The sequence below is a fragment of the Ascaphus truei genome, chromosome 2, assembly GCF_040206685.1.
Source record: "Ascaphus truei isolate aAscTru1 chromosome 2, aAscTru1.hap1, whole genome shotgun sequence".
Lineage (NCBI taxonomy): Eukaryota > Metazoa > Chordata > Amphibia > Anura > Ascaphidae > Ascaphus > Ascaphus truei.
This window is the reverse complement of record NC_134484.1, coordinates 196879723-196906111: the sequence shown is the minus strand read 5'-3', so window position 1 is coordinate 196906111 and position 26389 is coordinate 196879723. Positions and strand designations below refer to the sequence as shown.

The window sequence follows — 26389 nt, the reverse complement described above, 5'->3', positions numbered from 1 at the left end:
CGTCATCACACAGCGTCCCGCGACGGAGCAGCATCGTGGCACGCCGAGTGTGCCCCTGCAAGCTGCGGTCTAACCTCCGTGCAGAGGATCCACCTGCTGAGGTATAGGAGCTGCTCCAGACGGCCTGGAAGCCGGAGTGATCTCACCGAGTACCAATACCTTCAGCTGAACCTGGCTGCGTGAAGGGAAACCCCCTTGGGAGTAAAAGATTGACGTCCTGCCCCAGAACCAACGGAGTGGCACTAGCTGAGAGAAGCAAACACCTGACTCTCCTGACAACAGCTGCCGAGTGGTAAACAGTGTGATACACACTAAATGCACTTTACCAACCTTTATTATGTACGCAGATATATTACCCCTTTAATTTGAATTATATTGTTGAACTTGCTTCACCATTTGGCGTTGTGCGCTGTTTTATTTTGTTTCCATTTTATTTACTATATGCTGGCTGGGTAATGTTTTATTTTAAATGGGCAAATGCCCTATTATCCATATCTGGGTAATAGTAATTTTTGCCCATTTCTGTACTGTATGGGTTAGGGGGGTTGTTGGGGGTACAGGGGGTGGGTTGTGCATTGGTACAGTAGGTAGTAGGCATTTTAATGTTTATTGTGGTTAGAGGGATTGAGTCAATGGGGTAGTTGCCCCATTAGTTAGTTGATGATTAGGTAGTTGATGGGTGGTTAGGCCTCGGGTGCATAATGGGAGGGGTTAACCCTTTCATTACTATAGCGGTTGCTATGGCTAAGGTAATAAAGGGGTTAACCCCTCCTGCAACCTTCCCGGTAGGCCTAACCACCCACGCTGGGGCTATTAACCCCTTCACTCACCACTCTGCCCCCAATAAACCTGGTAGTCTGCCTTAACCTCTTCATTACAAAAGACAGAGAAGCCCAATGCTGCATCCAATATATATATATATATATATATATATATATATATATATATATATATATATATATATATATATATATATATATATTATATATATATATATATATATATATATATATATATATATATATATACATCCACTGTAGCACTCTCTGTAGGGTATAAATAAGGTTTTAATTCATCAAGCTAGCATGGGGTTAAATACAGAAAAAAGGAAGCGACGTTTTGGACCTCCCGGTCCATTATCAAGCTCCTAATTCAATGTGCAGCTGTAAGGATTCTGTTCGATCCATGCCGGGTTTTTACTGCAGTCTGGGTTTTCTGTCTCTCCTGCCCTTTCTGCTCTCTATGGCCATTTTGGATACTGGCAGCCTGCTTTATAAGGCTGCAGTTACCGTAGGGAGTCGCCGAACAAAGTTCTGTGTGTTTGCAGCTCCTGTCAGTCTTTGTAGTTACGCCTTACGCTCTTGCCTGTTTTGAACTCCTGTTGCTGACCCCTGTCCATGACCCCAACCTCGCTGCCTTCCACCTGCCCTGACCTCCGCTTGCCTCCTCGACTTGTCACCTCTGCCGCCAGCCCTGACCTCTGCCTGTCCCCTGGACTTTGCAACTCAGCTGCCAGCCCTAAAACCTACTTCTATACCAACTACGGATACTCTTAGAGGACTCTGCCATGGGTTGTTGTTGGTTTATTTGTATCCCTACCTCAGCCCTGTGAGTCTGCCTCCTGATTTGAGACGAGCACCGTCACATTTTGTTCGGCCAAACATGGACCCCGCTGAGGTAGCGCGAGCTGTATCTTTCCAAGGGGAACTACTTGGAGATCAAGAGACAAGCCTCGCACAGCAAAACCAACAGATGACATTCATTTCCAGATTACTTCAGAACATTATCATCCGGCTGGATACATTTCAGGTTTGTTCTACGCCTGCACCACCATTGCAGGCAGCTTCCCTGGTGCCAGTTCCGCCATCTCCTATGCCCAGAGAGCCACGGATCCCAAAACCTCCACATTATGGAGGGGACCCTATGACTTGTAGAGGATTTTTGAACCAATGTTCGATTCAGTTCCAGCTCCAGCCCTCCATGTTTAGCACTAATCGATCCAGGGTAGCCTACCTCATTTCTGAACTGGCAGATGAGGCTTTGACCTGGGCCTCCCCCCTCTGGGAAAAGGAATCTCCACTGATTAATGACTCTGCTGCCTTTCTCCAAAGACTTAGGGACCACTCCCTCTACGCCAAGCTCGAGAAGTGTCAATTCGAACAGAAGAAGATTTCTTTCCTTGGGTACTTCATCTCTTCCCATGGGTTTCAGATGGATCGTGCGAAAGTTTCGGCAGTGCTGGTCTGGTCCTTACCATTAGGTCTTAAACCGATACAATGATTTCTTGGGTTCACCAACTACTACCGACGATTCATCAGGAATTTTTCTATGGTGGTTGCACCCATTACGGCTCTTACTAAGAAAGGTGTGAATCCTAAGATATGGCCCGCTGAGTCTCTTCTGGCTTTCGAGAAGCTCTAGTCCGCCTTTGGAGACATTTGCTTGAGGGGACAGCTTCTCCGATTTCAATCCTTATAGACCACAAGAACCTCAAATACATTGAAGGGGCAAGGAAACTCGGCACGCATCAGGCGAGGTGGGCTCTCTTCTTCACTCGGTTCAACTTTGCGATCTCTTATTGTCCAGGATCCAAGAAAACAAAAGCAGATACTCTATCTCGACAATTCTCTCCTGACGGCTCCAAGGAGATAGAGCAGGAACCCATCATTCTACCTGCACAGATCATCTCTGCCCTAACTTCAGCACTTTCAGATTTCGCAGGCTCAGGCAGAGGATCCTAGATCAGCGTCCACACGTTCATCTAAATGATTTGTTCCTCCCCAATTTCGAAGTAAGTTGTTGCAATGGGGTCATAACTCCAAGACGTCTGTCACCCGGGCGTTAGGAAGACTTGCGATTTCCTTGAACGAATTTTTGGTGGCCACAGCTCCGCAGAGACGTACAGGAGTTTGTGGCAGCCTGCGTTATATGCGCTCAGACGAAGGTGCCAAGGACATTACCCTATGGATTGCTCCAACCCTTACCTGTCCCCACCCTCCCATGGACCCACCTCTCCATGGATTTTGATTGTGGAGCTGCCTCCCTCCAGGGATATGTATACTATACTGGTAGTGGTCGACCGATTCACCTAACAAGCCAATTTTGTTCCTCTCAGGAAGCTACCCACAGCATCTGAACTATCTGAGATCTTTATTAAAGAGATAGTCCACCTCCATGGAGAACCCGACGGATATAGTCTTGGATTATGGATTCCAAGTCGTAGATTTTTTTTAGATTTTGGAAGGCCATCTGCCAAAGAATGGGTATTTCCTTACATTTCTCTTCTTCCTACCATCCCCAGTCCAATGGTCTCACGGAAAGGACCAACCAGTCCTTGGAACAATTCCTCCAATGTTTTGTTTCTAAACTACAGGACGACTGGGTTGATCTGCTCCAGTGAGCTGAGTTTTCCAGTAATGCTATGAAGCACGATTCAAGCACTGGAATCACTTTGCTTCAATTGCCTTTAAGATGACGTCATGAAAAGACACATGGCTGCCCTCACATGGTATGGTAGCCAATCAGAGCGTGGGAACTCCATCCCTACTTTGATTGGCACTAGTACCATGTGACAGAGGCTTGGGGGGAAAAAGGATGTGACGTCATTGAAAGCCTGTCACATGGTACTTGAACCAATCAGAGTAGGGATGGAGTTCCCACGCTCTGATTGGCTACCATACCATGTGAGGGCGGCCATGTGTCTTTTCATGACGTCATCTTAAAGGCAATTGAAGCAAAGCCATTCTGATTGGCTGTGCTGTCATTGCCTTTAAGTGACGTCATCATTTTTTTTTTGTCGGCCAAAACACATGGTTTTCACGGCCCAATCAGGACCATGGGAACCATGACGAAAAATGTGACGTCATAGGCCTTTAAAAGCCTATGTCGTCTCATTTTGAAGCCAGACGCCGCGGAGGAAGGACCTCCGGGCAAGAAAGAAGACCAGGGCGTGGCCGCAGACGGGGAGAAGACCCCGCCCGCCCCGCTGGAAGGAGATAGAAGAAAGAAGAATACAGATGAAGATGGATTACAACTAGAAGACCCGTGGATTGGTTTGGATTTTTAGTTTAATGTTTATTATTTTATGGTTTTTTATTTTATGGGTTCCTGATCGTGGATTGGTTCGTGAGTAAGCTGCGCAACGGGAGTCGGTGGGGCCAAGTAATGGTAAGTGAACTAAAGAAATGTATTTTATTTAACTTGTTAATTTTTTCAAAAGGTTTTTTAACATGTGTATTTTTTTTTTTGTGGTATATCATTTCTTGCCACTGTATGTATGTATGTATATATGTCTAGAGAGATATATACATACAGGGTAAGAAATGATGTTGTTTTAAATGCTTGATTTGATGTGTTTTAAATTAATTTGTCTATGCTGCTATGCTTTATTGTGAGTTTAAAGTATTTTAAAATTAGATAGATGTATTCCTTGGTATTGTATTGTGTGTTGCCTTGGTTTTAAAGGTTGTATTCTGGTACTGTATTTTTTCACAGGCTAAATTGTTCTGCTCCAGGCGTGAATTAGTTAATTGTTTCATTGTTCTTGATGGAGTGTGAATTGTTTAGGGATGTAAATAATGATTGCTAATTGATTTTTGTTTACTTGGTTGATTCATTTGCAGAATGTATATGGTGCATAGATTTTATGCATCATATATATTGGAATGTGAGGTTTTTCATTGGTTTGTGATGATATAGATTGTGAAATCAGTTAGGATTTTTAAAGGAAATTGATTTTAATGTAGTGTCTGTATGGAGCAGTGTTTGGTTGTAGGACAGTATGCTTTTGATAACCCTTCTACATTTATTTGTATATTGGTTCATCGAGTGTATATATACTGTGTATATATATATATATATATATACTGTATATATATATATCTCTCTGTCTCTGTATGTATATATATACAGTATATATATACTGTATATAGTTGCATGATGTATGTATATATACAGTATATATATATACACAGTATATACTGTATATGTATAGGGATTGTTATTATATATATACTGTATATATACAGTATACACTGGCGACACACTTTATTCGAGCTCGGCTAGTCCCACGAATTCGGGTATACCCGGGTGTATTGAGGTTTGTGACTGTTTTCTGCCCGAGTGCATTGGGTTATTTTCCAGGCAGGGATTGAAGCATTTTATTCCCGCTGGCTGCAATACTGCACAGTATATATATATATATATATATATACTGCATTACAATTCATGAATTTATGCCATCTGGTAGACACGCGAAGCATTGCAGCCTATTAAATCCTAATCATTATCATTTAACAGATCAGCCGCACGTCAGCCAGGCATGAACCCAGGCTGGGAAGGCAAACGCAACGGGGCTTGTCAGAGGTGAGGAGCGGCGCATTCCAGGTATCTGCCAGGTACATACTGGGTATTTGCTCGAATAAAGTGTGTCGGTGCAGTATATATACAGTATATATTTATTTCTCTTCATGTATTTATTTATTTATTTAGATTTATTTATTAATTGTGGGGCTGCTGTGCGTGAATTTTTTTTATTGAGGTAGCGGGGATGGGTGAAGGGGGTGTTTGGCCCTTGGTGTGATTTTAGGACTTGCGGGGGGGTTCCGGGTGCACTTAACCCCTTCAGCGGCCGTAGCAGTTAGTACCGCTACGGTCGTGAAGGGGTTAAGTGCACCCGCTACCCCCCCGCAAGCCCTAAACAACCACCGATGGGGCTAATACCCCCTTCACCCACCCCCACTACCCACAATACAAAAAATTCACACACAGCAGCAGCAGCACAATTAATAAATAAATCTAAATAAATAAATGAATATAAATAAATACATTTAAAATACATTTTTATTGATAGTGTAGATGTGCAGAGGGTCTCCGGAGCTGAACCGCTGTGGTTTTAGGTCTGGGGACCCCCTGCTCCCCGAGATACAGGCCCCTTTAGGGGGTGCCGGTATCCCTCTGCTCTGCTTGGTTTACAGGCCGCGATCACGTGATCGGGCCCTTTAAACGCAGATGGATACCGGCACCTCATAAAGGGGGCTGTATCTCAGGAAGCAGGGGGTCCCCCGACCTGAAACCAACGCGGTTCAGCTCCGGAGACCCCCTGCACATCTACACTATAATTAAAAATGTATTTCAAATGTATTTATTTATAGTCATTTATTTATTGATTTATTTAGATTTATTTATTTATTTTTTGGCGGTTGCTGTGTGTGAGTTTTTTTTTATTGTGGGTAGCGGGGGTGGGTGAAGGGGGTATTAGCCCCAACGGTGCTTGTTTAGGGCTTGCGGGGGGGGTAGCGGGAGGGCTTAACCCTTTCATGACCGTAGCGGTATTAACTGCTACGGTCGTGAAGGGGTTAAGTGCACCCGCAACCCCCCTGCAAGTCCTAAACTCACACCAAGGGCCAAATACCCCCTTCACCCACCCCCGCTACCCACAATAAAGCAGGCACGGTGGGTTAACCCCTTCATTGCCTTAGCGGCTATCCGCTATGGTAATGAAGCAGCATTTCTGTATTTTTAATAATATTGTGCAGGAGCAGGGGGTCCCCTGAGCATTAATTTCTGGCTCAGGGAACCCCCTGCTCACTGTACAATATTATTAAAAGATAGCTATAGATAGAAACCTCGCTCAAAAACCCCTTGTTGGTTAGGGCGTGCTGCCTAGGGAGTGGATATATGAACAGATAATGAGTGTATCTAGAGAGGTACACAAAAAAAGAATCCCTTTGTAGGCGCACCGCAGACCGTTATAGAATAAATGTGGTCAGGGGAAAAAAATGTGTTTAACAAAATAATAAATATTTTTAATCAAATTTGTGATTGTGTAATAAAAATAGCAAATATTAAAAAACTAGTATTTACTATATTAAAAGACACTAGTTATGTCACAACGGTAGGTCCAGAGGAACTACTCTGGGCCCATCAGCAGATATAGCTAATGTTAATTCACTGTGATGCCTTAGATGTTAAGCATATATCTAATGTATGTCAAAGTATGTCCTGAAGTGGATGTTAGCCACTCAAATATGACACCTAGTGGTGCTGAGATGTTTCACACCCTATGCCTTAAGCTTTATTATTTAATGCCTCTGTACTTTAATGTTACCACTAGCAGTGTGTGGTCCCGCGAGTAGATGCACGGTTAGGATCCGCCATGCATATAGCTACAGTCTATGGAGGGTCCTTAGCTGTTCTGTGTGGCTGGCTGGGTAAGTATTGCTCTGGTGCGGATACAAATATGCCCTGATGGTGTGTGGCTACCTCGTTCTGGTCACATGTATAGTATCTCAGCAGTGATGGGGTTAATACCCACTATACATATGGAGATATTGCTCTGTGTGTTTTAGCTGGGCGCGCAGGCACACTGTAGTTTGGAGCTAGAAATAAACTTGTTAGTTAGTTTTAAGGTGTCTGCGTTCACTTCGGTGAATACTTGCCGTGTCGCCCCTTGCGCCCCTTGATTTTTGCCCCGTAGACCCCGTGCACATATATTTTGGATGTCGGGGAGTACACACTTTGCGTTATTGTATCCGACACACTTCTATATGTGCCTGCAGTGTCTGTATCTAATTCCAAAAAGTATTGCTGTGTTTAATTAGCAAACCTGGTAGTTTATTGTCAGTGCAGTCATTGTTATATTGTTATGACAAACTGTGAGGCTCCGGCATAGGGTGGGATACATCTCAGCACCACTAGGTGTCATATTTGAGTGGCTAACATCCACTTCAGGACATACTTTGACATACATTAGATATATGCTTAACATCTAAGGCATCACAGTGAATTAACATTAGCTATATCTGCTGATGGGCCCAGAGTAGTTCCTCTGGACCTACCGTTGTGACATAACTAGTGTCTTTTAATATAGTAAATACTAGTTTTTTAATATTTGCTATTTTTATTACACAATCACAAATTTGATTAAAAATATTTATTATTTTGTTAAACACATTTTTTTCCCCTGACCACATTTATTCTATAACGGTCTGCGGTGCGCCTACAATATTATTAAAATACAGAAATGCTGCTTCGTTACCGTAGCACATAGCCGCTAAGGTAAGGAACGAGTGTTTATTTATATATGTTTTTTATTCATACTGTACATGTGCAGAGGGTCTCCGGAGCAGAAACTTTTGGTTTTAGGTCTGGGGACCCCCTGCTTCCCGAGATACAGGCCCCTTTAGGGGGTGCCGGTATCCCTCTGCTCTGCTTGGTTTACAGGCCGCGATCACGTGATCGGGACCTTTAAACGCAGAGGGATACCGGCACCTCATAAAGGGGGCTGTATCTCGGGAAGCAGGGGGTCCCCCGACCTGAAACCAATGCGGTTCAGCTCCGGAGACCCCCTGCACATCTACACTATCAATAAAAATGTATTTTCAATAATTTTTAATGTGACGATGTTTGCGCAGAGAGAGCAGCGGTTCTCTCTCTGCTGCAAACACATCTCGCCAGGGGACGGCCTATAGTATCATTGATGTGCATATACAGTACTGTATGTGTATGTTAGGGGTTATAGGGGTTGTTATACAGTATATATATATATATATATATATATATATATATATATATATATATATATATATATATATATATATATATATATATATACATATACATATATATACTGCATTACAATTCATGAATTTATGCCATCTGGCGGTCACGCGAAGCATTTCAGCCTAGTAAATCCTGAACCATTATTAATTAACACATCAACCGCGCGTCTGCCGTGTAATGCGCCTGGCTGGGAAGGCAAAAGGAGCCCGGCATGCTCCAGGTGAACAGAGTGGCATTCCAGGAACATGCCAGGTACATGCCAGTGATTAGTAAGAATAAATGCTGCCGCTGCTGTAGATGCAAAAATAAATTCAAAATAAATTAGACAGCAATACAATGTTGCAATATAGACGATTATAGTTAGTCCAGGGGGTACTTCACTCTTTCAGTAATAAAAAAGGGGATAATATTCCCAAAGGGATGGGGAAAGAACTTCTAAAAAATATATATAATATATAATCTAAAAATTACATACTATAAAAAAAATATTATAAAAAATATCTCTCTAAAAAATGTAGATGGTAAAAGTAATACATATTAAAATATATATTAAAATAGTTGGGAGAAATATAAAAGAGGTGTGTATACAAAATAAATAAATATATAAACAGTAAGGACAGTATAAAATGGGTATACTGAAAGGATGAAGTTACCGTATGAGGCTATGGAGAAGCTAGTGGGAGATCTATTGATCTAGCACTAGACTAAAAAGACACCCAATTCTACATTACTGTATGTCGATATTGAGACCACTGGTTGTGAAGGTTTTGAGTACTGTTAGTGGATCCAAAATGTTTCTTTTTTGGTGAGCTGGGTGTCTCTATTACCACCCCTCCAGTGTGTTGGCACTTGCTCTATTCCTTGACATTTTAGTCCTGCTGTGTAGTGGTCTTGTTGAAACACGTGTGTTTACTGTAGATGCATCAGAAATGTTCTATTTCACCTGTACATTTCGGTAATTAATATTACATATCTACTTCTTTCAAAGATGTTGACATCTCCGTTCCAGACAGAAGAGCATGTCAATGGATGTATCCAAACACTGAACAACTGACACCTTTTACATACTGTCCACACACATACAGTCCTGCTCCTTTTGCACCTGCCTTGAGCTGGCGTGCTTTTTGAAGCGCATTTTTAAAGAACGATCACTTATCGTAGCTTTGAGAATCGCGCAGACTGGCAGAAATCAGTGCATATAGCTGATCGTACGAGCTTTGTGGGACTTAGAAATTTCTTGAAAAAAGGCTGTTTTAGAGCGTAAAGTGCCTGTTATCACTGCTCTGTGAATCGAACTGAGCGCAATATCACGTTCTTAAAGCACTATGCGCTCTTAAAACGACTTATCACTGTTTAGTGCATATCCCACAATATGGCTTTCGAATCACTTGAATTCCATTGACAGACATCATAAGAGTGACCACTGAGGGAACACATACATGTATAATATATATATATATACAGGGGACCTCTTCAGACTCTTGCCAAAGGGTTATTGTAGGCCTAAAATGTTGAGTCTCTCTGTGCCTATGTGTCAACCTGGTCATTTTCTATCATCTTGATTGGTAAATGTACCTTTGTACCTTTTTTTGTACCTACCTTTTCGTATGTTTATATGATTCAGTATGTTGTGAATGGTTTTTCTTGTGTTTCAGTATACTACCAAAATATACAATGCCTTTTAGCACACGGAAAATGTTGTTGATTTTTTTCCCCTGGCATATCCCTTTCCTGCATCCTGTATTAAAATAATTTTGTACCCTAGGATTTTTTAATAAATCCTACCACCTTACCCTATGGTAGAAAAGTGTATGCTACCATTTTTAGGGCATTTTTAATGTGTGCAAATGAGCTGCATATTACAATCCATTTCTGAATAAATAATTCCAAATTATATCTTTGCGATCCCATTTTGTAATGATGCCACATTTGAATGCAGCCATATCGACCTTTCCTGATATGTCGATATATCGAAATATCGATATGGCTGTGGCTAGGGAGAAGGAGTGGCTCAGTGAGTAAAGAATGACTGGCACTGAGTTTGAAGAACACTGGCACATGGTTCAATTCCTGGTGTTGGGTCCTTGTGACCTTGGGCAAGTTACTGTATCTCTTCAGGCACCAAAAACATAGATTGTAAACTCTACTGTCTACAAAATGTCTACGCAACACTAGCAGCGCTATATAAGAACATGCTATTATTATCATTATAATACAGTATTATATGTGAGTCTTCTGTTGCACAGCAATGCAAGCAAAGTAGGTGCATATTAAGATGGAGGTGTACAGTATCTAGAACTACATTCAATGTAATGATACAGCCCCATAGAATTCCATGATTCTGCACCTGCTAACAAAAAGAAGAATGAAATTGCCGAGTACAGCAACAGCAGCTATGCTACTGAATTCCTGCACAAAAGCCTTGACCGGTGCATACTGTAATTGTCACAAAAAGAAACGAAGGTAGATTTATACTGCAGCAAAACAAAAATATTATTTTTCATTGTTGCTGTGAGCAACAGGTCTGTCAGCCTTGGTGGGCTGCAATTCATGTACTTCTCTCCATGCAGTCCACTGATATATCAAGGCTTGAAGGGAATCTTTTCGCATCATAAATTCTGTTTTTCAGTAAAAAAAAAAAACCTCTTGCAGAGTTTTCTGCAGAATATCTAATAATCTGATTAAATCTAATAATTTTCAAAAAAATTGACGATAAATCACAGAGATTAATCAAATAAAAAAAGTGCAGCGCTGCATGGGGACTGAATGGAAACGTAGTGTTGACTCTTCTGTTGAGCAGCACTCCAGCATGGCCTGAACCTCCCCCTTCACCACAGCAGAGGGCAGCACCGCTCATCCCTACAAGTAGTCTGTGCTGCTGCATGGCCAGGGCAGCCAGGAAATATCGTGTGGATCCTCCCCTTCCTTAACCCACGTGTTCTTGTGTGTTTCTCAGGAAGAGAGGAAACGCTGCTTGGGTTCCCCTGCAGTTAAGTACAGTACATAGAGGCAGCATGCTCCGTGGTCTACAGTCATGTCCCCGGCACCTGCTGGTGTGTGAGAAGTCCAGCTTTCTGCAGGAGAAGTCCCGGCACTCTGCACACGTGGAAACACATTACTACAACTGCTCTGTGAGTGTGTAACACTGCAACACCGTACACGTTCCATACATGCCTGTCACACAAGCACAGAGCGTTCATCTCCCTGTGAGACTAGAATGTATCTGTCAGATACCCTTACAGAAATGATTTGTCTTGTCATGTTGCTGGAGCGTCTTGTACTGTAGGGTTGGGAGTTAATAGGATATTAGTTCTCACTGATGGAGATGTTGCATGATTGCACCTCACCTACTAAAGTACAGTATACACTGTGACTGCAACACTTTCCTTTTACTACAGAAGTGTTTTTTTTTATCCTTTTAAATATGACTTCTTAAATCAACTGGATCTAGATGTCAGAAGCCTGAAATAATTAATAAAAGGAAAGCAGCTGTTCTTTCGTCTTACTTACTTTTTGGGGGGACGACGACATAATTACTACTTTTCATGAAAGCATTATAAGGCTGCCTGTATATTAACTAATAACTATATGTCCACATTTATGTTTCTATAACAAAATATATGTGTGTGTGTGTGTGTGTGTGTGTGTGTATATATATATATATATATACACACACACACACACACACACACACACACACTGCTCTTCTATCAACTCTTCCACATTATAATGTATATAACTGGTAGCTCTTGTGAATATTTTGTCAGACAATAAGATATGTCACTGTGTTCTATGGTTCTCTGTTTTATGGTGTAAGAGCACAACCTTTGGGGATCTTCAATATTTACCAAACTAGGTGATGTATTGTGCTACCCTGGCAGGTGACTCCTGTTGCCCCATATTATGAACCCTTGGCACAAATGCATGCAATCAGAAACACAATACATAGTGAGAAGAGGGATAATGCAACAATAATTATTTTATATATATTTTATATGTATGGTGTCAACATATGCATACAACAGTGACAACAGTGCAGTACAATGTTGGAGGGCCAATAACCTTGTATGGAAAGCATACATGTTAAGACAAAATAAGACAGGAAGGAGGTCCCTTTCCCAAAGAGTTTACAATCTAGAAATACATGTGACCGCAATCCATGATTAGAAGTTGCAGCATTAACTCCATTTCCCATCTTCTCACAATATTTAACGAAGGTGTTTTCTTAACAAATCATAAAGTAGAAGGCAATGTGGTGACTGTTTCCTCTGGTATTCAGCCAATGCATATATATTATATTCCTGTTAACCTAACATGGCATTAGATTCATGGCGTGATGCTATAAAAAAAAACATGTATCTCTGTAGCGCTACTCTCTAGTGAACTAAATATATATATGTGCATGATGGCAAGTGAAAAGCTACAATACTAAACAAACCTTATAACATCTATAAGGTGTACAAAATACACAAAAAGTTATATAAACCGTGCTAAGAATATCTACGTATATAGTGGGATAATAAAAAAAAAAAAACTATCAATACCATAAAGGAAAAAAGTCCAAAATATAACTATAGATTGAAAGTCTGTCCTCGGGTGCTGCTTTCCAGAATTTGCCTTCCAATAGTAGAAATCCCAGTCATCCAAATGAGGAATGCACTGTCCAGTGGGCATAAAAAGGGAGAAATATTGTGTAATATGTTAAGGAAAATATATATTATGCCAGGTAAATAATAACTCTCAAAGGTATTAAGATTTTTCAGCATGTAATACAGACTCCTCAGTCATAGGAGCAGTTGTGACTCCTTGACAGTGATATGTTTGGTAGTTAGGGCTTCCAGCGGTTAATGGCTTGTGATCGTGTTTCACCCGGTAACTCTCACCAGCCACGTCTTTCCGCTTCCGCGTTTCAAAGGGATCCAGCAGTCCAAGCCTCTTTCTCGTCCACCTCACCAACTCTCCACTACTGCAATGTCTGTAATGTCATCCAACATATTTCGCCAATAGTGTACTGGTTTTAGGGACTATAGCTGGGTCCCCTGGCTAATTTTATAGTCCATGACTCCTCCCACTCAATGAGTATTTAACCGCTTTGGTGTCAATCGTTATAACTTGGTACCTATCTATACATACTGTATATATTGATAAAATCTAATACAAATTATTTTGGCAACATAAATACATAATATACAAGGACTTAATTATAAATATCTTATCGGCATATATAGAAAATAGCGGATGCTGTATGTTACAGACCAAATCAGCTTGCGTGCACTAGAAAACCTTTATGCATATATTCAAGCATGTAGAAAATCTTTTATGCTTTTCATATAAAAAATCTTTATATACTGTAGTGCCGACGGTTATTCTAAAACAAATCAGTGGCAATTACCAAAAAGACCCAGGTACATGCTGGGTACATTTCAGTGACATTCCTACAGAGGCTAATGGCCCATCGGATTAACAGCGGGTGTCACTGGCAGTCCCATTCAAATTGAATGGGACTGCCAGGAACCCCTGCTGTGTAAATCCGATGGGCCATTAGCCTCTGCAGAAATGTCACAGAAATGTACCCAGCATGTTACCTGGCTAGTTTAAGGCAAGTTTTAGAATACTCATTGGCTCGTCTGTACTAAAGTAATTTTTTAAAATCATTAATATATATATATATATATATATATATATATATATATATATATATATATATATATATATATATATATATATATATATATATGGGAAGATAATTGCGTGGGGAAAAAGGTGTGATTTAAAAAAAAAAATTTTTTTACTATGAGTGATTTATCATCCCCCAAAAATACTCAAGATAAGCAATTAAAGGGGCACATTACTATTCAAAAACCAACTACTATTTTTTATAAAGCAAATGAAATAAACTGTGACATATTATATACAAAATATTATAAATGATTCATTGATGGTGTGCCTGACTTTCAACAGGTGTCTGTTTTATTACCCGAGTGTGGACCTTTACCAGAACGGATTAAAAACACCATTGGCAATATTGGGACATATTACCTTGTGAAGAATCTACCTGTATATGAGTTTGTAAAGGAAGAGTTTATCAACACATTTATAAAGAAAGGTAAGGGAAATGTTACCCACTCACTAAGCTTTTAATACTGCATGTTTTTTTGTTAGGTTTCACTAACTATTTTCTTACTCTTTGACGTGGTAATATTCTGCAGTTCTTATACTATTGTTAAGTTGTTTTCTATTTCAATAACTTAAAATATTGTTCTTATATTTCACTAAAAAAATGTAGCTGTCCGTAAACATTGACAGTTGGGGCAACAAGTAATCAGAAATTGGACCCTCGCATTTTTAAAATGTATACCTGCTTACAAAGGTGGCCAAAAATATAAAATACTTGGGAGCCAGGCAGACGTTTCAGGAGCCAGCATTTTGTTAGGGGGAGGGATTGTGGTGTTCCAGCTACCCCTCGGCGGCTCTTGTCACTTTGTGTGCGTCAGTGCATCTGTCACACACTCTCTCTACTGACACTCTCTACTGACACACTCTCTACTGACACACTCTCTACTGACACACACTCTACTGACACACTCTCTACTGACACACACTCTACTGACACACACTCTACTGACACACACTCTACTGACACACACTCTACTGACACACTCTCTACTGACACACTCTCTACTGACACACTCTCTACTGACACACTCTCTACTGACACACACTCTACTGACACACTCTCTACTGACACACACTCTACTGACACACTCTCTACTGACACACTCTCTACTGACACACTCTCTACTGACACTCTCTCTACTGACACTCTCTCTACTGGCTCTCGCTCACGCACTCTACTGGCGCTCACTCGCACGCGACTGGCTCTCACACGCACGCGACTGGCTCTCACACGCACGCGACTGGCTCTCACACGCACGCGGCTGGCTCTCACACGCACGCGGCTGGCTCTCACACGCACGCGGCTGGCTCTCACACGCACGCGGCTGGCTCTCACACGCACGCGGCTGGCTCTCACACGCAGGCGGCTGGCTCTCACACGCACGCGGCTGGCTCTCACTCGCACGCGGCCGGCTCTCACTCGCACGCGGCCGGCTCTCACTCGCACGCGGCTGGCTCTCTCTCACGCTACTAATCCGGCTTTGATGTCGCAGCAGTGATTGACAGGTCAGTCATTACTGCTCAGGCACTAGAGTGGAAATTGTAGGTGACCAGGCACCCTGGATTTTTTTCATCATTGCGCTTCTTAATTCTTATTAACTGTATGTATTTTTCATGTTTATTACCTATGTTTACAAAACGATACAATATGACATTGGAAAACACATTTTGGGCAATATTTTAGTTCGACAGAGAGACATGTCGTCTGCCTCGTAGTCTACATTTACAAGGAACTCCAATGTGAAAAATATTGATAGAATATATTGTTTGTCATGCTCAAATATTTCTTGCCTGTTTTTAACATTAATATAAATATTATAGGTTCATTTTATGCGCTTTCGTATCACACAAGAATTGACCAAGATAATACTGCGGCTGTACTGCCATCAGGTAATGTGTGTGTGTGTGTGTGTGTGTGTGTGTGTGTATGTATATATATATATGTATGTATGCATGTATTCTCCTAAAACACAAATGCAATAGAGAACCCGTCCATGGTGCAGGTCACTTTAATTCAATATATAGCTATCAATAGATAGCGGGTAACATTTAGACTTGCCCTCAAAAAGAAAGCCACAACACAAAAGTAAACTAATGGTGTAACTATGAGTTATGGTGTAACTTACAGATGTAACAGTATTGCCAGTTGCACAATCAAGTGGTGATGGGTATCAATTAAAAGAACCAGCGCTTAAATGAAAGCACAAGTTGAAACTGTTTGATGTAATATGAAAAAAGTGAATGATGGTGCTAGTAAGACAGTGTTAGGAACATGCTACTCAAAGTAGCGCCAATGGGATAAAAATAATTAAAACTGGAAAAGAAGAAATTGGAATGTAAAGATGGATGACAATAAAAATCGGTAAATTAGAAAAGAATAAAAAATACAAAGTAAGATAAATAGAAATAACTTTGAAATAAACAGATACTGCCTAAGAATTCAACTATAATTTTAAAAGGAATTGAAATCGGAAAAATACAGATTAGTACCAAGTGAACTAAAGAAACAAGCCAACACAGAAACTGCTCTTAGCACGGAAAATAACAATGTCAAAACATTTCTAAAGGGGTTTACGCAACGCAACCAGCTGCACTTTTTTAGATTTAAGGTGTGAAAAGTAATGGTCACAGTTTTTAGTATAAAACAATGAATTGACTGTAATTCGTGTTGCGTCGTCTATACTAGATTGCCCCTGTTCGAAGTTTCAAAGCCCAATTTTTAGGGCACAAAATAAATATTGTTGCTGGCTTTAGCCGTGCAGGGAGAGTGACTGAGCTCTTACAAGACAGGTGCAGCCCGGAAGGGTTCACACAGCGTGAGTCCCATTCAGACGCAGGGACACTCGCTGTGGTAATCCCGGTGGGCCATTACAGCCTGACCATGGACTGTCCACACTTTGCACACTGTGCTCTGTCCCATGAGCGTGGAAGCTGATAGATAGAAAAGACAGCATTGGTATAACTGACCAAACATTCAATTTAATTAGCACATAGACTTTGGGATTATAAAAAGAGGGCACTATGCTGCCTATACACAGCCGTCTATCCCTTGAGAAAAGAACACAGAGGTTCCGAAACGCGTTGGGTTGCCATAAGTTTGTTTACTGGTTGCAATCGTGACAACCTCCTAGTGACATCACGTAGCTGCGATCCCCCCAAGCACCAAACAAGCAGTCAAGGAAACCGCCTGCGAGGGAGAAGAGGATGCCGGCAGCTGAAACAGCATCTCACGAGAATCTGTCCCTGCACCTGCGGATACAGGATTTTACCTATGTTCACTTGTTTAAAAGCATTATTTTTGAGAGTACTCTCTCCACTCTACTTCTACTTGTCATATTGCATTAAAGTAACCTGAACCATGGAAGTGGTCTCTCTTGTGTTTATGTTATGAAGAATGGAGAGAGGACTGTTTCCACTTAAGCTGAACTACAACCTGACCTTGACACTTCACATTTACTAGTGCTGTGGGGACTTGAATGTACACTACTTGTATTTTTTTATATTGGTATTATTTTATGTCTTTTGAGCACACTTTGAATTGTGCTTGTTGTGTGTGTGTGTGGTTATCTATATCTAGTGCGCATAAAATTTCCACCCTGATGGCGCCTATGCTGTGCACAGTGGTGACAAGCTAGTCACCACTGTCTAGTGAGGGGCAGGGGGTGGAGCTAGTTAAAGCGCTCCAGTACTTGGCCAGCCCCTGCTCTCAATACACTGTGCTGAGGAGAGGAGTGTCTGTGCGTGCGGGAGGGAGGGTCAGTGTGAGGATTCAGGGATCGCGGCGTCCGCGCCCTGGTGCCTCTTCACCTGCATTAACCCCCGCTGCCGTGGCGCGCGCCCCTCGCTGGCGTCACTCACCTCCGGTGGCTCTGGGGGTTCCCCGCTGTCCTCTTCGTCCTCGGGCTCCTGCGGGATCTTCATGCTCTCATGCGGCTGCTACCGGTTACGAGCGCGCGCCCGTCTCTGTTACAGAGCACGCGCAGGACTCTCTTAAAGACTGCTCACCTGTATCCTCCTTTGGACAGCCTATTCAGGACAGCTTCATGCACTCCTCCAGGCCTGCGCCCTCTTCCTATTGGTCAGCCATGCTTTATATTGCCTGTCCTGCCATTCATTCATTGCTCGACATAGTTTCCACTAGGACACTACTCTGGCATTCTCTCTCTCATTCTCTCAGGTTAAGACTTGGCTTGGTGGACGTCTATCTCTGGCTCTTGACCCCTGCTTGGACAACGACCTTCCGGAATTCTCCAATCCCTGACCTTGGCTAAACGGCAACGACGACGGCACTTCTACACCGGTACCGGCAAGTATTGCTAGCTAAACGTCACCTGGCCTGGCAACGCCTAATCACCACACTCCGGACACGCTCCTTTTGCTGCGGGTGCGTGCCCATATACGTTCCTCACCTCAGTAGAAGGGACGGGTCTGGTCTGCAGGCAGCACCGGCGTAACATTATGTCGAGCCCACAAGATGCAGACCAGACTGATGTGGACTCTATGATGACGGCCATGTACCAACAAATCCAGGCCTTAACGGATCAAGTGGCTCTCCTCTCCCAACAGGTACAGGACCTTTCTCTACAGGCACCGCCTGCGCCTGCGCCGCTGGCGCAGTCCGATTCAACTTCCACTTTATCCTCAGCTCCGAAGATTCCGGCTCCGAAGCCCTACGCAGGGGACCCCCACGCTTGTCGTGGCTTTCTCAACCAGTGTGAGATCCAGTTCGAGATGGCTACGCGGCTGTATGCTACTGGCCGGGAAAAGGTAGCCTATGTATATAGTCTTCTCACAGGTAATGCACTGGCATGGGCCTCTCCGATCTGGGAGCTACGCCCAGATATTACCCGAGATTACGCAGCCTTCAGACGAGACTTTCGACAGGTCTTCGATACTCCCGCACGACAAGAGACTGCTTCTGATTCCCTGCTGGAGCTTACACAGGGACGTCGGCCTGTGGCCCAATACGCCTTGGAATTCAGAACCATAGCAGCTGAGACTCGTTGGGGTCAGGAGGCCTTAGTCTCCGTCTTCTGGAAAGGCTTATTGGACTCCTTGAAGGATGAACTTGCTTCTCAACCCAGGCCAGAACTGCTGGAGGACCTCATCACCCTGGCCATTCGTATGGACCAGCGTCTTCAGGTACGCCGCGCTCAGCGTCAGCAACCCCGGTCTACGCCTTTCCGTGCTCCCTTTTCCAGGTCCTCTACTACCCCGAGACCCGTCTTCTCTCCGCTGCTGACGCTGGAGGCCCCCGAGCCGATGCAACTCGGAGTCCAGCAACCTCGGATACCGCTACGACAACTTCGCTCTACTGGACAGTCGTGCCATCATTGCGGATCTTCTGAGCAGCGCACTCGTAACAATCCACCATCTTCGGGAAACGACCAAGCCCAGTGAGTACGAAGGGGCGCTCCCTGGGTGCTAATTCTCCTTGTCCCCCATCCAGAAGGGAACTTCCTAAAAGATTGACCATTCCCGTTTCCATTTCTGGTCCGACCTTCCGCACCTCCACAGCAGCATTTATCGATTCCGGCGCAGGAGGGAACTTCATGGATCAGACCTTTTCTGAACAAAATCAGATTCCACTTTCCAAAAAGAACTCCCCCGTTGCCTTGGTCGGGATTGATAATCGGTCTCTCACTCCGGCTTATATCTCCTTGGAGACCGGTCCTATCACCCTTTCTACTCATTCTCACCAAGAGACTCTGGGCTTTGACGTGATTCATGCTCCGGGAACACCGATTACGCTCGGCTTGCCCTGGTTACAGAAGCACAATCTGCTCATCGATTGGGTATCCCCTAATCCTATTGACTGGAGGTCAAGGTCAGAGGAATCTTCTTTGTCTACCGAACGACCATCTTTTCTATTAGCTAACACATCCAGTCCTCTGAGGGAGTTACCTTCTCCGTACGCGGGATTTTTGGACGTTTTTAGCAAGACACAGTCTGAGCTCCTACCCCCTTATCGTTCCTACGATTGTCCGATTGACCTGGTACCTGGATATACCTTGCCAAAGGCCAACTCTTACCCTCTCTCGTTGCCCGAGACGGAAGCTATGGACGAATATATTCGTGAGAATCTTAAGCGGGGCTTCATACGTCATTCCAACTCCCCTGCAGGGGCCGGATTCTTCTTTGTCAAGAAAAAGGATGGTACTCTTAGACCATGTATTGATTACCGGGGTCTGAATCAGATTACGGTGAAGAATCGTTATCCACTCCCACTCATCTCCGAACTCTTTGATAGACTTCAGGGGGCCAACCTCTTTACTAAACTTGACCTTCGTGGGGCATATAATCTCGTCCGCATCCGCGAGGGCGATGAATGGAAGACTGCCTTCAACACCCGTAGCGGACACTACGAATATCTAGTGATGCCCTTCGGTTTGTGCAATGCACCAGCAGTTTTTCAGGACTTCATCAATGACATTTTTCGGGACGTTCTCAATCGCTTTGTCATTGTCTACCTGGATGACATCCTTATTTTTTCTAAAAACTTACAGGACCATAACATCCATACGATGTTTGTGCTTTCACGCCTCCGAGAGAACCGGTTGTTTGCTAAAATGGAGAAATGCATTTTTCACCAGTCTACCACTTCCTTTCTCGGATACATCATCTCCAACAGAGGCTTGGCCATGGACCCAGAGAAACTGATAGCCGTCGTGGATTGGCCGCAATCCACTTCCCTCAAATCTATTCAACGGTTTTTAGGTTTTGCCAACTATTACCGGAAGTTTATCCGTAACTTTTCTACCATTGTCGCCCCTATCATGGCACTCACCCAAAAAGGTGCAGATCCTTCATCTTGGTCTTCTGAGGCAGTCACGGCCTTCGAAACGCTGAAACAAGCTTTTGACTCTGCTCCCATCCTTCGACACCCAGACACTAATTTCCCATTCACCCTAGAGGTTGACGCTTCGGACTGTGGGGCTGGTGCGGTTTTGTCTCAGAGATTTTCTTCCCAGGATAAACTTCATCCTTGCGGGTTTTTCTCCAAAAAGTTTTCTTCTGCAGAGAGAAATTATGACGTGGGCAATAGGGAACTTTTGGCCGTCAAGTTGGCCCTTCAAGAATGGAGGCATCTTCTGGAGGGGTCTAAAGAGCCATTCATTATTCTCACGGACCATAAAAACTTATTATACATTGAGAATGCCCGTCGTCTAGGTCCTCGCCAAGCCCGCTGGTCGTTATTTTTCTCCAGATTTAATTTTGTTCTCTCATATATTCCCGGCACTAAGAACGTCAAGGCGGAGGCTCTCTCCCGGCAATACTCTTCTGAAGAAAGATCGGAAAAGACCACCGAGCCCATCCTCCCTAAACAAAGAATCTTAGCAGCTGTGGCGTTCAAGAAATTTGAAAAGATCATCACCGGTCTTGAGGTTCCAAAAGACTCTTTGTACGTAGAACCCAAATTCGTTCCTGAAATACTGGACTGGGGACATGCCGCCCGTTCGGCAGGGCATCCTGGATTCAAGAAGACGTTGGATCTCATCCGTCGCACTTTCTGGTGGCCCAATATGGTTAAAACCATTCTTGAATTTACACGGTCCTGTCCGGTATGTGCACGTAACAAGACTCCTCGTCAGAAACCTCAGGGTCTCCTCTTACCTCTACCTATTCTGGAGCGTCCCTGGTCCCACATTTCGATGGATTTTATTGTGGAGTTGCCTAGGTCGAATGGCATGAATACCATTCTTGTGGTAGTGGATCGGTTTTCCAAGATGGCACACTTTATCCCTCTCAAAGGATTACCCTCCTCACCCACCCTAGCTGATATTTTCTCCAAAGAGATTTTCCGTATCCATGGGATTCCCATATCCATCGTGTCTGATCGGGGCTCCCAGTTCGTCTCCAAGTTCTGGAGGAATTTCACAAAGAGACTGGGTATCTCATCTTCCTTTTCTTCTGGATATCACCCTCAATCCAACGGACAGACCGAGAGGGTTAATCAATCCCTCGAGAAATACTTAAGGTGCTTTGTCTCTAATTCTCAGGATGACTGGGCAGAACTACTTACCTGGGCTGAGTACGCCTTTAATTCTTCCAGGAATGAGTCTACCCGTGAGACCCCCCTTCTTTATCAATTATGGATTCCATCCGGCTCGCCTACCCATTTCTAAAGACTCCTCTGGAGTACCAGCCGTGGACGAGCATATTGCCCTCCTACAAGACTCTTGGTCCAGAATCCAATATGCACTACAAAAAGCATCCTTGACTTCTAAAACCCAGGCTGATCGTCACGGTCGTCCGGCACCCAACTACAAACCCGGGGACAAGGTTTGGCTATCATCCAAGAACATCCATCTCAAAACTCCTTCCCTCAAATTGGCTCTTAGGTTTCTGGGTCCCTTTTCCATCTTGGAGCAGGTAAATCCGGTTTCCTTTCGACTCCAACTTTCTCGTAGCATGAGAATTCCGAATGTCTTTCACACCTCGCTTCTCAAGCCATTCATCTCCAGTAGCCTGTTTCCGGACCACACTTCTAAACCAGATCCTGTGATGGTACAGGGTAATGGAGTCCGAGATACAGGCTCTACTGGATTCCCATCTTTTGAGAGGTAAAGTCCACTTCTTGGTCCACTGGAGAGGTTTTGGACCCGAAGAGAGGTCATGGGTACCCCTGAAAGATATTCATGCTCCAGGACTCCTCAAACGCTTCGTAAGAAGTTTCCATCAAAACCACGGAAGGATCGTCCTGAGGCCGATCCTGAGGGGGGGAGGGGTACTGTGAGGATTCAGGGATCGCGGCGTCCGCGCCCTGGTGCCTCTTCACCTGCATTAACCCCCGCTGCCGTGGCGCGCGCCCCTCGCTGGCGTCACTCACCTCCGGTGGCTCTGGGGGTTCCCCGCCGTCCTCTTTGTCCTCGGGCTCCTGCGGGATCTTCATGCTCTCATGCGGCTGCTACCGGTTACGAGCGCATGCCCGTCTCTGTTACAGAGCACGCGCAGGACTCTCTTAATTTATTCACTGCTCCTGCAGTGAGGCTCTGCCCCCAACACACACACAAAGATCAATCGGGCATAAAGACTGCTCACCTGTATCCTCCTTTGGACAGCCTATTCAGGACAGCTTCATGCACTACTCCAGGCTTGCCCCCTCTTCCTATTGGTCAGCCACGCTTTATATTGCCTGTCCTGCCATTCATTCATTGCTCGACATAGTTTCCACTAGGACACTACTCTGGCATTCTCTCTCTCATTCTCTCAGATTAAGATTTGGCTTGGCGGACGTCTATCTCTGGCTCTTGACCCCTGCTTGGACAACGACCTTCCGGAATTCTCCAATCCCTGACCTTGGCTAAACGGCAACGACGACGGCACTTCTACACCGGTACCGGCAAGTATTGCTAGCTAAACGTCACCTGGCCTGGCAACGCCTAATCACCACACTCCGGACACGCTCCTTTTGCTGCGGGTGCTTGCCCATATACGTTCCTCACCTGAGTAGAAGGGACGGGTCTGGTCTGCGGGCAGCACCGGCGTAACAGTCAGTTAATGTGGGAGGGAGTGTCAATCTGAACAGATACACACTGACACACAGTGATAGAGCCATTGTGGGCTCTTTTGATGTACTGTAGACTTAGCATTTATTCTGGTCAATTAAAGGGACTGCTTCGAGCTGGTGGTAGAGTAGAGGAATAGTGTTAGAAATTAAGAAAAGAATGGGGTACGGGGGGATTTCTTGATACCGGTAACCCTGAGGCTGGCTGTGTGTGTGTATATGTATACAGTATATGAATTAAATTGAAATAACCATGTTAGTCTAGTTGCGGTAGTGCAGAATAAATGAATACTTCAGCATTGGACAATAACTTTTTTATTTGGGCTAGCAATTGATATTATAGGACAAGCTTTCGATAATTCTCTCTTCCTCAGGCCAAGCAATGAGGAAGAGCGTGAAATGCTCGAAAGCTTATAATGCTTTTTTATTTAGACTATAAATTGATATCACCTAATACTGAAGTACTCATTTATTCTGTTGTATATGTACTGTATATAGAAAGACAAGAAAAGCCATATTCAAATTATACAACTCTCACTACTTTTCCTCATTTGCATCTTTTTTCTCTTCCCCCTTCCCATAGGAAAACTTATTATATCTGCAGATAAAGACACTTATGAAGAGTTGGGTCTTCAGGGCAAACCATCTCTCTATTCTGGTAAAAAGGCCATGCGATATAGTAAGTATTATTAGGTCATGACTGTCTTCAAGATTTGTGATGGGTAATAAAAACTTCTGTATTTCTTCATATGACACACAATGAAAGCTTGTACGTTTTACTGTTTTTTTTTTTTTTTTTTTTTTTTTTTTTTTTTTTTTAAATCTTTTGCAGTTGTTAATATTGACCTGACAGATGAAGCTCTCGCTCCTGATGGCAAGAAATACCAACGTGTAAATTGGTCCTTATCAGAAAAGAAACCCCTAACATTTGATTTTCTCCTTGCTTGGGATAACACAGGTATTCTCATAACTCCTCCTGTAGTATTGCCTTGAGCTATACAGTAGCAAGTACTTAAAATTAAATAGTTAATTTAATATTGTTTTTATGTAAGTTTTACAAGGTACCACAATGAGTGTTATTCTTTATTTTAAATCTGTTTCAAGGAAATGTACAACACAGTAAACATTTTTAATCATTCACAGGATTTCATTGCATTGGGACAAATATTGCAGCACTCCGAATAAGCTTAACATTTAACAGTTTTAAAACAAAGTTGAAGTTTTGTTTGTTTTTGTTTTCGTGGATGTTGTCAAACAATAGGAGCATATTCTAATAACCCTTCTGGCCTGGATGATACAGTTGGTGACAAATTGCAGATATCTGTAAGAACAAAAACTATTGGTGTACATAACAGGTATTGTTAATGTACAGTATATCTCTAATGTTTTGTTCCCTTTGCATTTTATTTCCTCTTCTAAAACAATCTCTTAACTTTTAATGTGTTGAATAATGTGGTTTTTCTTACCAGCTGAAGGAAACCCTTTTCAGACATTTAAGAATCCTGATATGTAGAATGTAAATACTAAATGTTTTTTTTTCCATTAATCCAAATCCAAAATCTTGAGCCGTAAAAAAAAAGAAGAAAATCTTTATAAATATGTAACTGGTGTATTTGAATATATATATTTTTTTCAAAGAACAAGCCTAGTTAGATAAAGAAAAAGAGATCCTAAATGTTCCTTCTACTTCATTACAAATAACATGATGTGATGTTTCTATATATTGAGTTATTCATAAGTGCTTTGAGTATTTGGACAAAAAACCCCACAATAGAACAAAGTTATTTCCAGAAAATGTAGCCATTTAACATTGAGGTAAGACAATTGGTGATGTACAATATTTACTTAATTATCCCATCTTTTCTTGTTTTAGATGATAGAATATGTTTAATAATGTTTTCTGTATAGCCGGTGAAAGCATTCAAAAGATGAATGGTTAAAATAGAGGTTGTTTTAACTATTCTTGTGTTAATCTGCTGGAGAAATGCAAAACCTATATTTGAGATTATTAAAAATAAAAAAAGGGGAAACGTAAATATAATTTACCATCAATATCCATAACAATTTAAATGAAAATACAAAACATGCAAAAATGCATCGACATGTCCCCCCTCAGGTTTACCAAGCCTGATGAAGGCGCTCTAAGACCTGACATTGGGGCACATTCTTCAGGCTCTGACGCGGCCTTGAATGGCAGTTAACGACAGTTAGCGATACCCAGAGTTACATTTCTGATGAATTTAGCTTTTGATTCGTTTTGTAATATTAAAGTAATAACTTTTTGATTGATTTAGCATGTTTTTTTTGTTGTTGTTTTTTGTCTCTTGCAGAAGCAACATCCATCATGTCTTATTTTTCGAAATATAAAGTGAAGGCGTGTCACTCAAAAATAACTTCAAGTATTTTAAGGGATTTGCATTGTCCTGTTTTGAAGAGTGGAGAATTACATGGACAACCAGAAGAATCATGTAGTTCTGAGGAGCTCTTTGAATGGCTCGGTGCAGTCAGCAATAACATTGACTGGTAGGTGCGCTGGCCTTTATAATTCACACACTTTATAAATAGATTGTAAGAACTAATACTGAATTATGGAAATAACTTCTGCTACTCTATGTGTAAATAGCAGGAGTGGCTGAGTGACTA

General features: G+C 42.7%; 1 protein-coding gene across 4 annotated transcripts in view; it reads left to right on the top strand.

Moving 5' to 3' along the window:
- The first annotated feature begins 11503 nt into the window (after positions 1-11503).
- The window catches only part of RPP40 (ribonuclease P/MRP subunit p40), a 34430-nt gene continuing 19544 nt past the window's right edge, over positions 11504-26389 (top strand). For 3 of the 4 annotated variants that reach the window (XR_012799134.1, XM_075585784.1, XM_075585782.1), the window contains exons 1-6: positions 11504-11693; positions 14524-14668; positions 16060-16128; positions 24330-24425; positions 24579-24704; positions 26077-26269. Coding sequence is in view for 3 of the 4 variants with exons in the window: in XM_075585784.1 (XP_075441899.1) it covers positions 11577-11693; positions 14524-14668; positions 16060-16128; positions 24330-24425; positions 24579-24704; positions 26077-26269 (746 nt within the window). In the remaining variant the exon portion in view is untranslated. The remainder of the gene's footprint in view (positions 11694-14523; positions 14669-16059; positions 16129-24329; positions 24426-24578; positions 24705-26076; positions 26270-26389) is intronic. The other variant, XM_075585783.1, reaches the window with a different exon arrangement.